The sequence below is a fragment of the Mchenga conophoros genome, linkage group LG3 (genome assembly GCF_057382185.1).
Source record: "Mchenga conophoros isolate Kocher_MC1m ecotype Shallow Benthic linkage group LG3, M_conophoros_male_GT1.1, whole genome shotgun sequence".
Taxonomy (NCBI): Eukaryota; Metazoa; Chordata; class Actinopteri; order Cichliformes; family Cichlidae; genus Mchenga; species Mchenga conophoros.
The window spans coordinates 64,409,917-64,424,797 of record NC_140528.1 but is presented as its reverse complement, the minus strand read 5'-3'; the positions used below and the strand labels follow the sequence as shown (position 1 = coordinate 64,424,797).

At 41.6% G+C, this 14,881-nt stretch overlaps 1 protein-coding gene and 1 non-coding gene across 4 annotated transcripts; one reads left to right on the top strand and one right to left on the bottom strand.

The window, feature by feature from the left end:
- Positions 1-1,330: 1,330 nt before the first annotated feature.
- On the top strand, positions 1,331-5,027 carry LOC146580091 (uncharacterized). Of its 3 annotated transcripts, none has more exons than XM_085266691.1 (3): positions 1,331-1,543; positions 2,080-2,201; positions 2,329-5,027. In XM_085266691.1, the coding sequence occupies exon 3, from the start codon at positions 3,092-3,094 to the stop codon at positions 4,628-4,630; it is 1,539 nt and encodes a 512-aa protein (XP_085122817.1). In that variant the 5' UTR covers positions 1,331-1,543; positions 2,080-2,201; positions 2,329-3,091; the 3' UTR covers positions 4,631-5,027. The 3 variants fall into 3 exon arrangements, with proteins under 3 accessions (XP_085122817.1, XP_085122816.1, XP_085122818.1); XM_085266690.1 differs by having other exon boundaries at positions 2,326-5,027; XM_085266692.1 differs by lacking the exon at positions 2,080-2,201 and having other exon boundaries at positions 2,326-5,027.
- Positions 5,028-11,016: 5,989 nt separating this feature from the next.
- Positions 11,017-11,090, bottom strand: trnan-guu (transfer RNA asparagine (anticodon GUU)). Its single transcript has one exon. It is a non-coding gene; the product is annotated as a tRNA-Asn (tRNA).
- Between the last annotated feature and the right edge of the window lie 3,791 nt (positions 11,091-14,881).

Genomic DNA, 14,881 nt, shown 5'->3' with positions numbered 1-14,881 from the left:
CAAATCATTCCCTGGCTGGGACCACATGGTCATTTAGGTTTGACAGCATTTCTAGTGGAGAGCAGCAGGTAGCTTGAGCATGAACTGAGGCTGTAGTTTAAGGAAGGCCTCAGAGAAGGGTGTGCATGGAGGTGTGGTCCCTCTCCTGAGATTAGATTAATGATCTAAAATTAATCATACACATTTGCAGGTGTCTGTTCAATGTTGACGCTTATTTGCAGCAAAATGAATATGTGGTGCTAGCTGTGGAAAACTGTGGATACATATAGATGGAGAAAATGTTACTCCATGATAAACAGATGTTAAGATTTTGTGCTAAACTATCACTGGCTCACTGATGCCCAAATTTTATCATTTGGTTGTCTTTTATGGAGAATGATGATGATTGTGATGCAGAGTTTAAAGAAGGAGAAAGTAACATGGCCAACACAGCAAAGCAACACATGGTGTTTTCTGAGGTAATTACAGGAGGAGAATAGTGATGAGGTCATGCTACATTTGAAAAGGTGGAGGTGTTGTTGAACTTTGATGCTTCCTCACTGTCCTTCTACAGCAGAACCGGACAGCACCAGAGGGAAGAAATAATAACTATGGAGATGAGCCTGAAAGACAAGGAACTGACTCCATTTGTACGACTGGGAAAGGAAACATGACCCAGAAGCAGGAATGATGTTTATCTTTGATTTTTCTTCTAATGTAGCAACTAATTCTTTTCGTTTGAACTGTTTTTACTTTATTTCACCTGCAAGTTGAAGATGTTTGTCTCCATCTACTGGTGGTGCTCTCACATTGTACACACAGCTCTTTGGTCTTAATAATGACAACAAAGAAACACAGCTGTTGTTTTATACAATGTAAATGATCTGATAAGTAATCAAGTGAGAGTATTTTTAATATGTGGAATGATTTTATGTATCTGACTAACTGAATCGAGAACATTGCATTTTATTTTTTGTTAATTAGAAAAAAGAAAGTTGCTGAATTTGCCGGTTTATTATGTACACCTTTGTCTGTTTAAAAAGTAAAGTAAATAACTTTGGATTCTATTAGTTTTAATCAGGTTCAATTGAAAACTGATTGAAACTAAGAGAGAGAGAGACCAGGCTGGAAAATACTACTGGTGTTATATAATGACAAAAATTTTGTGTCATTATATAAGACAGGGCTCGTTTTTCTACAGTAACTTGTCAGCACATACAGGGCACAATTGTATAAAGGTTTATGATCTAAAAAGTTTATAATTTAAAATATAAAATAGAATAATAATACAGAAATAATATGGAAAACATTACGACGTAATCGGGCTCCGAAGGAGGAGCAGCCCCTGAATTTGGACACAGTCCAGCTCTGTAAAAACGCAGTGATTTCCCTGGTTCAGTTCTCGGTAATCCGACGAGTCTCATGTTGGATCTCCTGCTTCTGTTTTCAAGGTCATCCACTTTCAGTTGGAGTTCCTGACAGTTTAGTTCAATAACAAGTGGCCTCCCAACTTGTTAGTGAGGAAACCACTTCCTCAACTTTACTAATACGAGATTCTGCTGAGGTGAGGCTCTCGGAAAACACTCCGATTACATCTTTTATTTCTTGATTTAATGTTATAACTTCTCGCAGGTAAGTTGTAAAATGCATTTTGAGCGACTGAATTTCATCCAGAACATTAGCCTCGGTCGGTTGACCGCTAGCGTTATCTTACTCCATCTTCTCGGTTTCACGGTCGTTCTTAGCATCGTCGAGTCCATCTTTTCTGGTTGTTTTCGGTTTATGATCGGCATAAATACAGCTTTTTGGTCTTATTAATGACAACAAAGAAACACAGCGGCTGTTTTATACGATTTAAATGATCTGATAGATGATAAAGTGAGTATATTTTTAATATATAGGATGATTTTATTTATCTGATTGACTGAAGCGAGAACACCGCGTTTTCATGTTTGTTCCTATGAAAAAAGAAGAAAGTTAGTCAATTTATTCTGTGCACCAACAAACTGATACTGAAGTAAATCCTGCCTCAAGCATCAAAGCCTTTATATAATAATCAAATATTGTGACTTTACATGAAAACTTTCCTCTATTTTACAGATAGAAAATAAGGGCAAGGGCAGTGAAGGGATGTCATCCATAAGCTATATTATGGTAAATTAACAGTATTTTAATGTCAGCACAACAATGGAAAAATTGCTCTGTGGATTTCGTAATTCCATGTAAGTCCATGTCTTTTCTACCGTAAAAGTGTGTTTGCAAATCAAACTCTGATCAGTGTTTCTAACACGTCCATATTTCTGCAGTTAAACTTGCCTGACTCTGCCTGTTCTCTATTTGTTTTAGCAGTGCAAAGTGCAAACTAACTTCCAGATGATCCAAACTTTTGTACGGTGCTACAGGATTTATAAATAAGTGAGAGACCAGGCCTGAAAACACTTCTGTTCATTGAACTGGAGTCAAACAAAGAGCAGCAGAGATTCTTTCAGGACTGAATGACATTCAACAAATCAAATCAGGAGATCCAGATTTAAATAAACATCTAAAAACACCGGCCGATCCATAAGCTGTTCTGTGTGAAAGAGGAAAGAAAACCAGCAAAGAAGACCTGTATGAAGTGTGAGAACTCCAGTATCCTCTTTGTTTCATTTAATGATGATGCTTATTTTGGAGCTAAATGAAGATGTGGTTCTGTACAAACATATGAAGTGAGAAAATGTGAATATTAAATAGCTCCTAAAATCAATCTTGTGCTAATTATAACTGGCTTATTGCTGCCTGGATTTTATAGATTGCTTATTCAGTGTTTTAACATTTTGAGTGTTTCCTGTCAATCTTGGAGGAAATGAAACTGAATTGCAAACATTATAAAACAGCTGCAGTCACATTTGTCTGACTCCACCCCTTCAGTGTGGAGTTTTCAGGGAATTGAAAGTGTGGTGCAGCACTCCTGAGCAGACTAAGCAGGTTGATCAGAAACAGGCAAGAAAAGAGCAAAACTCAGGAGTTCATCAAATTCCAATTTTTTTCTAAAAGAGAGTTGACAAGGACTTTATTCAACACTGAATTATACTCAACAAATCTAAGGAGGACCTCCAGCCTGCTGGAAAACATGTCTGACAACATACAAACAAAAAGGAGAAGAACAGATCCACAAACTGTCCTCTGTGACATGTGTGCAGAGGACAGGAAACCAGCAAAGAAGACGTGCATGAAGTGTGAGATCTCCATGTGTGTCCAGCACCTCCAGGCCCACCTGACCACACCTGTGTTACTGCAGACTCATCCTCTGACTGAACCCATGGCTTTATGTGGGAACACCAAATGTCCTCAGCACGGCAAGCTCCTGGAGTACTACTGCTTGGACGACATGACCTGTGTGTGTGTTTCCTGCGCCATTGAGGACCAGCACCGCCTACACAATATGAAGACCTTCTCCACAGCCCACAAAGAGCTCCTGGAGAAGCTGAAAGCTGAGCAGCTGATCTTACAGGAGAAAACAGACGATGAGAATGTGAGTCTGGAAAAGTGGGAGAAGAGTGAAAGAGAGAAGCTGGGTCGCTGCAGTGTGCGTCTGATTGAGGCTGTGACTAAGCTGCGTGACATCTCTCTGACCAGCGTCCAGAGCTCAGTCTCTGCTCGTATGGTGTCCCTGAAAACCAGCAAGAGCAGCATGGAAGCAGCACAGAAGGAGAAGGACACCTTCAGTTTCCTGCAGATGTATTCTCAGGTGCATCAGGATGTGGAGAAGGCCAAAGCTGTGGATCTGAGTAAAGGGCTGGAGCCGGGCAGCCATCGGGACAAACTGGTTGAGGAGATGAGACAGAATGGGGAGAAGATGGTGAAGCAAGCGTCTCAGTTCTGGGGATCATTGCTGACTCTGGTTGATCCTGAACACCACCAGGAGCTTGTTCCCACTGGTTCAGACCTGATCTTTGAGCCACAGTCTCTGGGTCCTGGCATGTCGCTGTCCAAAGACAACAGGAAGGTTTTCCACAATAGCTGGCTGGGACAGTGCTGTGCAACTCTTCTAATCTGTAGTACCAAGAAAGCCAGCAGCTTTCAGAGGTGGGTGGTCAGTCTGTCTGAAGAGTCTGATTGGACGATTGGTTTATGTGATAAAATGTGTGCAAAGAACTTGAAGGATGGAGCTGTGTATGGACTGTGCTGGGAGGATAAGGAGCTCAGCAGCCTCACAACAAAGAGAAATGAAGGTTCTCAATCATCCACTTCACAAGGTTTGAAGGTGCAAAATACTGGCACAGCCAAAACTGGGACCCAACTCGTGACAACCTCTGCATCAATCACATATCAGGGGGAGACCAGAGAAGAGCCTGTACCACGACCTGAAAAGGTGGAGGTGTTGTGGAACTTTGCTGCCTCCACGCTGTCCTTCTTCAGCAGAACCGGACAGCACCAGAGAGAAGAAATAATCACAATGAAGCTCAAAGTAAGCGTCAGTAACCGAGACCTGGCCCCATTTGTCCAACTGGGAAAGCAAAATATCCACAGCAGGACTCAGCAGCAGGACTGGAAGTGTTCATGTGAGAAAGATTACTACTGGGATGGTATTTCTGGCTACTCCCACCAGTCTGATTGTTCCTGTGGAAAACCTCTTAGTGTCACAGAGGTGGTTTGTAAACTTTGCTAATCATAGATCTACTCATTATTTAGTTGTCTTTTTTTGTCCTAAAATGCTTTTTTTGGTTAATTATATATGTTTAGCTTTGGTATTTGCTTCTAATGCACCAACTAATTCTTTTAGTTTGAACCGTTTCTGCTTTATTTCACCTGCAAGTTGAAGATGTTTGTGTCCATCTACTGGTGGTGTTCTCCATTGTACACACAGCTCTTTGGTCTTATTATTGACAAGACAGAGCTACTTTTGATTTATACAATGTAAATCATCTGATAAATAACAGAGTATATTTTAATATGTGGAATGCTTTAACACTGCATTTTTAAGTTTTTTAACACCGTTTTTTTTTTTTAATGAAATTTGCCAGTTTATTATATACATATTTTTCCCCATTAAAAGTTGAACGAAACATTTTAGGTCTTTTAATTTTATCCAGTGAACATTTAATATTTAAACACTGAGTGTACACCTCACTAGTTTTTGGGGTCATTAGATTAAACCAGACTCATTGTTATACATTCACTTGTAAGCACATACAGGGAACTGTTGTTCTGCTATAAATGTTTATAATCTACAGGGTGGGTCATCGATTTCCAACAAACTGATAGCTTTCACACAATGGAGAATGATGATGATTCTGATGCATCGTTTAAAGAAGGAGAAAGTAACATGGCCAACACAGCAAAGCAACACATGGTGTCTTCTGAGTTAACTACAAACGAGGAGGAGAATGGCGATGAGGCAATGCCACCACTTGAAAAGGTGGAGGTGTTGTGGAACTTTGATGCCTCCTCACCAGTGTTGGTCAAGTTACTTGAAAAAAGTAATCAGTAACTAATTACTGATTACTTCCCCAAAAAGTAATCCCGTTACTTTACTGATTACTTATTTTCAAAAGTAATTAATTACTTAGTTACTTTTTAAAAACACGATTTACAACCTGAAGAGGTGATAAAGCGATAGATCTTTCAGCCCAATTCTACTTTTTCTGCATAATCCATCATACAAAATGTAATCAAATGGAAAAGTCTCTTTTTTTAAACTTGTTTTATCAGTTTTAATCTTTTAACTTTATGCATCAAGAAAAATTTTAATTATATGCAACATTCTCTGACTTGAATAAATTAGTTTAACATTTAAACCTATTTTCTACACATTCCAGCACATAAAATAAAATATTTTTTGTGTTTACACTCACTCTTTCAAATAGATGCAAGTAAAACACAGCAGAAAATAAATAAAGTCAAAGACTCAGCGGTCCTGTTGCTCTATTTTCACCTGTAAAGCAGGACTGCGGTAGGCGGAGGTTTACCCTGGTGCAGGTGTGCCGCGGTCAGTTGAAGAATCCGCGAGTTTCTCTGTGAATTTCCCATTACGTTGTTGCGCACTCGGTGCTTGCTCGGAAGTTTAGGGGGTTTTTTCGCTGTAAAAAGAAGTTTTCTTCCCACGCACGATGGATGCTAATGTTTTTGTCACTTTTTATGGAATCAAACTCAAAGTAAGGTCAGTACTTCCACGCTTTAAACGCTGCACGCTCATACTCTCTCCCACAATCGATATGTGATCCATTGTTGATCTGCACACAGCTGTTGTCACCAACGGCGCACTTGCTTATGTCACTGTCGTGAGACATTCTCGCAAAAAATCACGGTTTTAGTAACGCAGTAACGCAGCGTTCCTATGGGAAAGTAACGGTAATCTAATTACCGATTTTGCAATAGTAATCCCTTACTTTACCGATTTTGCAATAGTAATCCCTTACTTTACTCGTTACTTGAAAAGTAACGTTACTGCCCATCTCTGCTCCTCACTGTCCTTCTACTGCAGAACCGGACAGCACCAGAGGGAAAAAATAATAACTATGGAGATGAGCCTGAAAGACAAGGAACTGACTCCATTTGTACGACTGGGAAAGGAAAATGTCCAAAACACGACCCAGAAGCAGAATGGAAGTGCTCATGTGGGAAAGTTTACTACAGGGATGGTAATGGATACAGAAATAATATGTCCCGCTTTTCTTCCCAGGCTAATTGTTCTTGTGGAAAAATGATTGGTGGTCCATGTGTCACAGAAATGGTTTGTAAACTCTGTTTGGTATTTGCTTTAAATGTAGGAACAAATTATTTTAGTTTGAACCATTTCTGGCTTTATATGTATGACATATGACATATAGGGCTACAGCAGACCAAGGGTCTGACAGACCCAGGGGCACAGACCCCCCCCCCCCCCACAAGAAAATGCTGGGAATGAGCCGGTACACACCTGAGCACTCAGCCCCAGACACTGAGAACCACCAATAGACCGGGGCAGACAGGGAGTGTGGCGGGGGGAAAATGCCCCTCACTTGGGGGTGCCTGAGATGTTCTGACCTGACTCATAGACATTAAAAAACAGGCACACACAGACACAAGCATGCATTCCCAATCTCATGTACACATATACAAATACTCACACATTCAGCCAAAATGGAGACACACAGAAATGAATGCTGTATACACACACACACACACACACACACACACACACACACACACACACACACACACACACTATACTTCCAGGTCTATGCACTAATACCCCCAGAGGGTCAATCCCCCCAAGACCCAGGAGATGCTCCCCTTTACTTTGGGAGGAAGACAATCAGACCGCCTCGGTCCAAGCAGAGCAGCCCACCAACCCAGACTCCAACCAGACAGCCAGCTCCTGCTCCCAGCTTCCAGTTCTCCCAAGAACCCTCAATATCTACATAAAAAATAAAATTCTGAAGTGGGCACCAGCACTCGGAGTGAGGCTGAATGAACAGACCCCCCTCTGGACATTGTTCAGTGTGCCCACCCCCAAGGCCCTATATGTATGACACATGACTTCTAAAAACTCTCTTCTTTTATTCATGTATTGATTTGTTAATTATTCACAATAGTATGTATAGTGTTACAGTGCCAGAGTACATATAGACCTTTGTATTACAACATGTCAGACCATGACAGGAAGGGCCACTACTCAAAAAGATATGACTGATGGAAAATATTGTGTAAACATTTCTATGAAGTTTAAGTTAAGCTACAGGCTTATTTCTCCATCAGCCTGCAGAACTAAAATAGGAAGAACAATTTGGCTTGTTATAGATACTTGCTTTAATTGCTGCATTAATTATTTACAGTTATTAAACTGAACAAAAAAATCTGATGATACATCTTCTGCAGAGCATGAAACTTGATGTTTCCTAAAAACACTTTAGCTCTGGTGGGAATGTGGTGTCGTGTTATTCTTGTTATGAAACGTCAGTATGTGTAAAGAGGAACTGGAAGTTTGGTCATGGCCCAGAGTGAACTGTTTAACACAATGAAGCAACATGTGGTTTGTTGCAACAAAAAACATCCTGACATCTCACCTCTGTTTTTGAGATTGTGAAAACGAATTGCAAAAATATTTTTATTGTTTTTGTTTTTAATAAATAATTACAATCCACAGTAAACCTGAAAACAATGAATAAGTGTTGGGAATGTTTTAGAGCTAATTACTCATATTACAGGGACACCATAATATCTTCTGACATATCAGTCTACACATAATTTAACAGTCTGGCTGAACGTCTGTAGAAGTATACAATATTTTAGCCTCATTTATTTATTTATGTTGCCTGAAGGGTGTAAGTTGAAAACTTTTGTAATCTGAAAAAAGACCATAGAGAAGAATTTGTGATGAGCCACAGGTAAGGCTCTCTTTTCCTGCGATCACTTATCTGTAACTCAGTTTTCTTCATTTGTTACCATGGTGGCCTGAAACTATCAGCTGGTGTCAGCTTGGCCCCTCCCCAGAACCCACAATATCTACAGGGAGTGCAGAATTATTAGGCAAATGAGTATTTTGTCCACATCATCCTCTTCATGCATGTTGTCTTACTCCAAGCTGTATAGGCTCGAAAGCCTACTACCAATTAAGCATATTAGGTGATGTGCATCTCTGTAATGAGAAGGGGTGTGGTCTAATGACATCAACACCCTATATCAGGTGTGCATAATTATTAGGCAACGTCCTTTCCTTTGGCAAAATGGGTCAAAAGAAGGACTTGACAGGCTCAGAAAAGTCAAAAATAGTGAGATATCTTGCAGAGGGATGCAGCAGTCTCAAAATTGCAAAGCTTCTGAAGCGTGATCATCGAACAATCAAGCGTTTCATTCAAAATAGTCAACAGGGTCGCAAGAAGCGTGTGGAAAAACCAAGGCGTAAAATAACTGCCCATGAACTGAGAAAAGTCAAGCGTGCAGCTGCCAAGATGCCACTTGCCACCAGTTTGGCCATATTTCAGAGCTGCAACATCACTGGAGTGCCCAAAAGCACAAGGTGTGCAATACTCAGAGACATGGCCAAGGTAAGAAAGGCTGAAAGACGACCACCACTGAACAAGACACACAAGCTGAAACGTCAAGACTGGGCCAAGAAATATCTCAAGACTGATTTCTCTAAGGTTTTATGGACTGATGAAATGAGAGTGAGTCTTGATGGGCCAGATGGATGGGCCCGTGGCTGGATTGGTAAAGGGCAGAGAGCTCCAGTCCAACTCAGACGCCAGCAAGGTGGAGGTGGAGTACTGGTTTGGGCTGGTATCATCAAAGATGAGCTTGTGGGGCCTTTTCGGGTTGAGGATGGAGTCAAGCTCAACTCCCAGTCCTACTGCCAGTTTCTGGAAGACACCTTCTTCAAGCAGTGGTATAGGAAGACGTGCATCCTTCAAGAAAAACATGATTTTCATGCAGGACAATGCTCCATCACACGCGTCCAAGTACTCCACAGCGTGGCTGGCAAGAAAGGGTATAAAAGAAGAAAAACTAATGACATGGCCACCTTGTTCACCTGATCTGAACCCCATTGAGAACCTGTGGTCCATCATCAAATGTGAGATTTACAAGGAGGGAAAACAGTACACCTCTCTGAACAGTGTCTGGGAGGCTGTGGTTGCTGCTGCACGCAATGTTGATGGTGAACAGATCAAAACACTGACAGAATCCATGGATGGCAGGCTTTTGAGTGTCCTTGCAAAGAAAGGTGGCTATATTGGTCGCTGAAATGTTTTTGTTTAGTTTTTGAATGTCAGAAATGTATATTTGTGAATGTGGAGATGTTATATTGGTTTCACTGGTAAAAATAAATAATTGAAATGGGTATATATTTGTTTTTTGTTAAGTTGCCTAATAATTATGCACAGTAATAGTCACCTGCACACACAGATATCCCCCTAAAATAGCTAAAACTAAAAACAAACTAAAAACTACTTCCAAAAACATTCAGCTTTGATATTAATGAGTTTTTTGGGTTCATTGGGAACATGGTTGTTGTTCAATAATAAAATTATTCCTCAAAAATACAACTTGCCTAATAATTCTGCACTCCCTGTATATGCAATTTAAAATTGAGAATTGGGCACCAGCACCAGAGGTGAGGCTGAATGAACAGACCCCCCCCCCCTGGACACCATTCAGTGTATGTGTCATGAGAATGTAAGTACATTGTGGAATAAAACTGAGATGCAGGTATCCAGGAGGGGGCAGAGGAGGAATGCCTCCCCTGCACCTCAGTGACTCACCTGTACCTCAAGCCCCTGCATGTGTCGACAGAGGACCGGGTGGCTGGATGGAGGTGCTCTGGTACTTCCTCTCCATACCGCCTTGATTGTTTAAAATATGTGACTTGTAGGTAATGAACTTGGCAGTAAGTATGCAGTTGCTGAAGAACAACGCCACCCCAAAGATGCATATAACCCTTGATAAAACGGTTGACTGCGTTCATCAAATGACCGAGTCTAGCATGGACGCTATTGTGAAACAAAATTGGTGCTTTTTGAGGATGCAGCTGCACTGCACGTTTGTGCAGCATTCTGCATTACCTGGGAATAATAGTGATATCACCCCTGGGTGGGCTTGAACCACCAACCTTTCGGTTAACAGCCTAACACGCCAACCGATTGCGCCACAGAGACTGACAACGTGCAACCCACAGGTGTCGAGACTGGACGGGGGACTAGGGGAGGGTGTTCTGGTGTTTTTGGTTGTGGGGTAAACGATTGTGCAACAGAGACTGAGTAAAGCCAAGCAGGGGCGTCGAGAGAGGACCGGGTGGCTGGATGGAGGTGCTCTGGTACTTCCTCTCCATACCGCCTTGATTGTTTAAAATATTTGACTTGTAGGTAATGAACTTGGCAGCAAGTATGCAGTTGCGGACGAACAACACCACCCCAAAGCTGCATATCACCCTTGATAAAACAGTTGACTGCGTTCATCAAACGACCGTCCCGGTTATAACATGGTTGGTTATAACATGGTATAACCAACATAAATGTTATAGTTATTGCACTGCACGTTTGTGCAGCGTTCTGTATTACCTGGAAATAACAGTGATATCGTCCCTGGGTGGGCTTGAACCACCAACCTTTCGGTTAACAGCCGAACGCGCTAACCGATTGCGCCACAGAGACTGACAACGCGCAACCCACAGGTGTCGAGACTGGACGGGGGACTGGGGGAGGGTGTTCCGGTCTTTTTTGGTTGTTAACAGCCAAAAGCTCTAACCGATTGCGCCACAGAGACTGACAACCCGCAACCCACAGGTGTCGAGACTGGACGGGGGACTGGGGGAGGGTGTTCCGGTCTTTTTGGTTGTGGGGTATACGATTGTGCAACAGAGACTGAGTAAAGCCAAGCAGGGGCGTCGAGAGAGGACCGGGTGGCTGGATGGAGGTGCTCTGGTACTTCCTCTCCATACCGCCTTGATTGTTTAAAATATGTGACTTATAGGTCACACATACTTGGCAGCAAGTATGCAGTTGCGGACGAACAACACCACCCCAAAGATGCATATCACCCTTGTTAAAACAGTTGACTGCGTTCATCAAACGACCGTCCTGGTTATAACATGGTTATAACATGGTTGGTTAAAAGATGATTGGTTAAAACATGGTTGATTATAACATGGTATAACCAACATAAATGTCATAACAGTTGCACTGCATGTTTGTGCAGCATTCTGCATTACCTGGCAATAACATTGATATCGTCCCTGGGTGGTCTTGAACCACCAACCTTTCGGTTAACAGCCGAACGCGCTAACCGCTTGCGCCACATAGACTGATAACATGCAACCAACAGCCGTTGAGACTGGACAGGGGACTGGGGGAGGGTGTTCCGGTGTTTTTGGTTGTGGGGTAAACGATTGTGCAACAGAGACTGAGTAAAGCCAAGCAGGGGCGTCGAGAGAGGACCGGGTGGCTGGATGGAGGTGCTCTGGTACTTCCTCTCCATACCGCCTTGATTGTTTAAAATATTTGACTTGTAGGTAATGAACTTGGCAGCAAGTATGCAGTTGCGGACGAACAACACCACCCCAAAGCTGTATATCACCCTTGATAAAACAGTTGACTGCGTTCATCAAACGACCGTCCCGGTTATAACATGGTTGGTTATAACATGGTATAACCAACATAAATGTTATAGTTATTGCACTGCACGTTTGTGCAGCGTTCTGCATTACCTGGAAATAACAGTGATATCGTCCCTGGGTGGGCTTGAACCACCAACCTTTCGGTTAACAGCCAAACGCAATAACCGATTGCGCCACAGAGACTGACAATGCGCAAGCCACAGGTGTCGAGACTGGACGGAGGACTGGGGGAGGGTGTTCCGGTCTTTTTGGTTGTGGGGTAAACGATTGTGCAACAGAGACTGAGTAAAGCCAAGCAGGGGCGTCGAGAGAGGACCGGGTGGCTGGATGGAGGTGCTCTGGTACTTCCTCTCCATACCGCCTTGATTGTTTAAAATATGTGACTTGTAGGTCACACATACTTGGCAGCAAGTATGCAGTGGCGGACGAACAACAGCACCCCAAAGATGCATATCACCCTTGATAAAAATGTTGACTGCGTTCATCAAACGACCGTCCTAGATATAACATGGTTATAACATGGTTGGTTAAAACATGGTTGATTATAACATGGTATAACCAACATAACTGTCATAACAGTTGCACTGCACGTTTGTGCAGGAACCTGTGCAGTAATGAACTTGGCAATAGTTATGCAGTTGCTGAAGAACAACACAACCCCAAAGATGCATATCACCCTTGATAACCTTTCGGTTAACAGCCGAACGCGCTAACCGATTGCGCCATAGTGACTGACAACACGCAACACACAGGTGTCGAGACTAGACGGGGGACTGGGGGAGGGTGTTCCGGTCTTTTTGGTTGTGGGGTAAACGATTTTGCAACAGAGACTGCGTAAAGCCAAGAAGGGGTGTCGAGACAGGACCGGGTGGCTGGATGGAGGTGCTCTGGAACTTCCTCTCCATACCGCCTTGATTGTTTAAAATATTTGACTTGTAGGTAATGAACTTGGCAGTAAGTATGAAGTTGCTGAAGAACAACGCAACCCCAAAGATGCATGTCACCCTTGATAAAACGGCTGACTGCGTTCATCAAACGACCGTCCTGGTTATAACATGGTTGATTATAACATGGTTCTAACATGGTTCGTTATAACATGGTTATGACATGGTTGGTTTTAACATGGTTATAACATGGTTGGTTATTACATAGTGATAACATGGTTGGTTATAACATGGTTAGTTATAAAATGGTTGGTTATAACATGGTTATAACATGTTTGGTTATGGTTGGTTATAACATGGTTATAACATGGTTGACTATAACATGGTTGTAACATGGTTGGTTATAACATGGTTATAACATGGTTGGTTATAACATGGTTATAACAATTTTGGTTATAACATGGTTATAACATGCTTGGTTAAAAAAAGGGAATTTCTGTTCTGTAATGTGTATTTGCATTTACACACTGACAGTGTATTTTTTTGCATTACTTTAATGATTTTATGGATTTTACTTACTGCTTTGCCCTCAATAAAATTTCTAACTTTATTAGTTTTCTTGCATTAAGTGTGTGTGTGTGTGTGTGTGTGTGTGTGTGTGTGTGTGTGTGTGTGTGTGTGTGTGTAGGTGTGTGTGTGTGTGTGTGTGTGTGTGTGTGTGTGTGTGTGTATTCTCTTATTTGTCTTGAAATGGTTTAGAAGCAGGTTAAATGAAAGCAAAACTGATTTACAGCAAAGAAGTAAGTTTTATTACTTTTCATAGCACCTTGCAAGATAAAATCACAAGGTGCTCCACAGCAAATACAAACAACAAAACAGGAAGGAGACATTACTACAAAATAAATCAAAATGCCACCAAAGTGTCAGTTCAAAATATGAGTGTCTTCCACGTCGAAACCATACCATACCATACCATACCAACTTTATTTCTAAAGCACTTTAACATAAAACCAGAGTTTCACAAAGTGCTGTACATGTTAATAGCATACGTAAAGAAAATTAAAATGAGATACGATAAAATAAATAGATACAATAAATTAAAACATGTTAACGATAAAATAAATAGATAAAATAAATTGAAACATGTTAAAACAAATTGAGTCAACCCCTCTAATCAATGCCAAAGGCTTCAGCGAATAAATATGTTTTAAGAAGACTTTTAAATTCAGAGAGAGAAGAGGCCTGCCTAACATGCAAGGGCAGATCATTCCACAACTTTGGAGCAGCTACAGCAAAAGCACGATCACCTTTAAATTTATACTTAGTTTTCGGTACCTTAAGGAGCTGCTGATTGGCGGACCTAAGGGAACGGGCAGGTGTATATGGTTGTAGTAGCTCCGAGAGGTAGGGAGGGGGGGCAGGCCATTAAGAGATTTAAAAGCAAATAAGAGAATTTTAAAAACAATCCTAAAATGTACAGGTAGCCAGTGGAGTGAAATTAAAATAGGGGTAATGTGCTCAAACTTTTTTGTTCCAGTTAAAAGACGTGCTGCAGCATTTTGCACAACCTGCAGGCGCCTAATGGACGCATCACTAACCCCAAAATAAAGTGCGTTACAATAATCCAGCCTAGAAGTAACAAAGGCATGGATTACTGTCTGAAAATGCTGTTTCGATAAGATAGGCTTTATTTTGGCTAATTCCCTCAAATGAAAAAAGCTAGATCTTACAACAGCTCTGACCTGGCTTTCAAGTTTAAGATTTGCCTCTATTTTAACTCCCAGATTAGTGATGACTGGTTTAACATACTGTGCCAGTGAACCAAGATCTATAATAGTGGCCTCAGAAGCGCCACCAAAAACCATCACTTCTGTTTTCTGTTCATTAAAATGTAAAAAGTTCAAAGCCATCCAGGCCCTTATTTCATCAAGGCATCTGAGCAGCG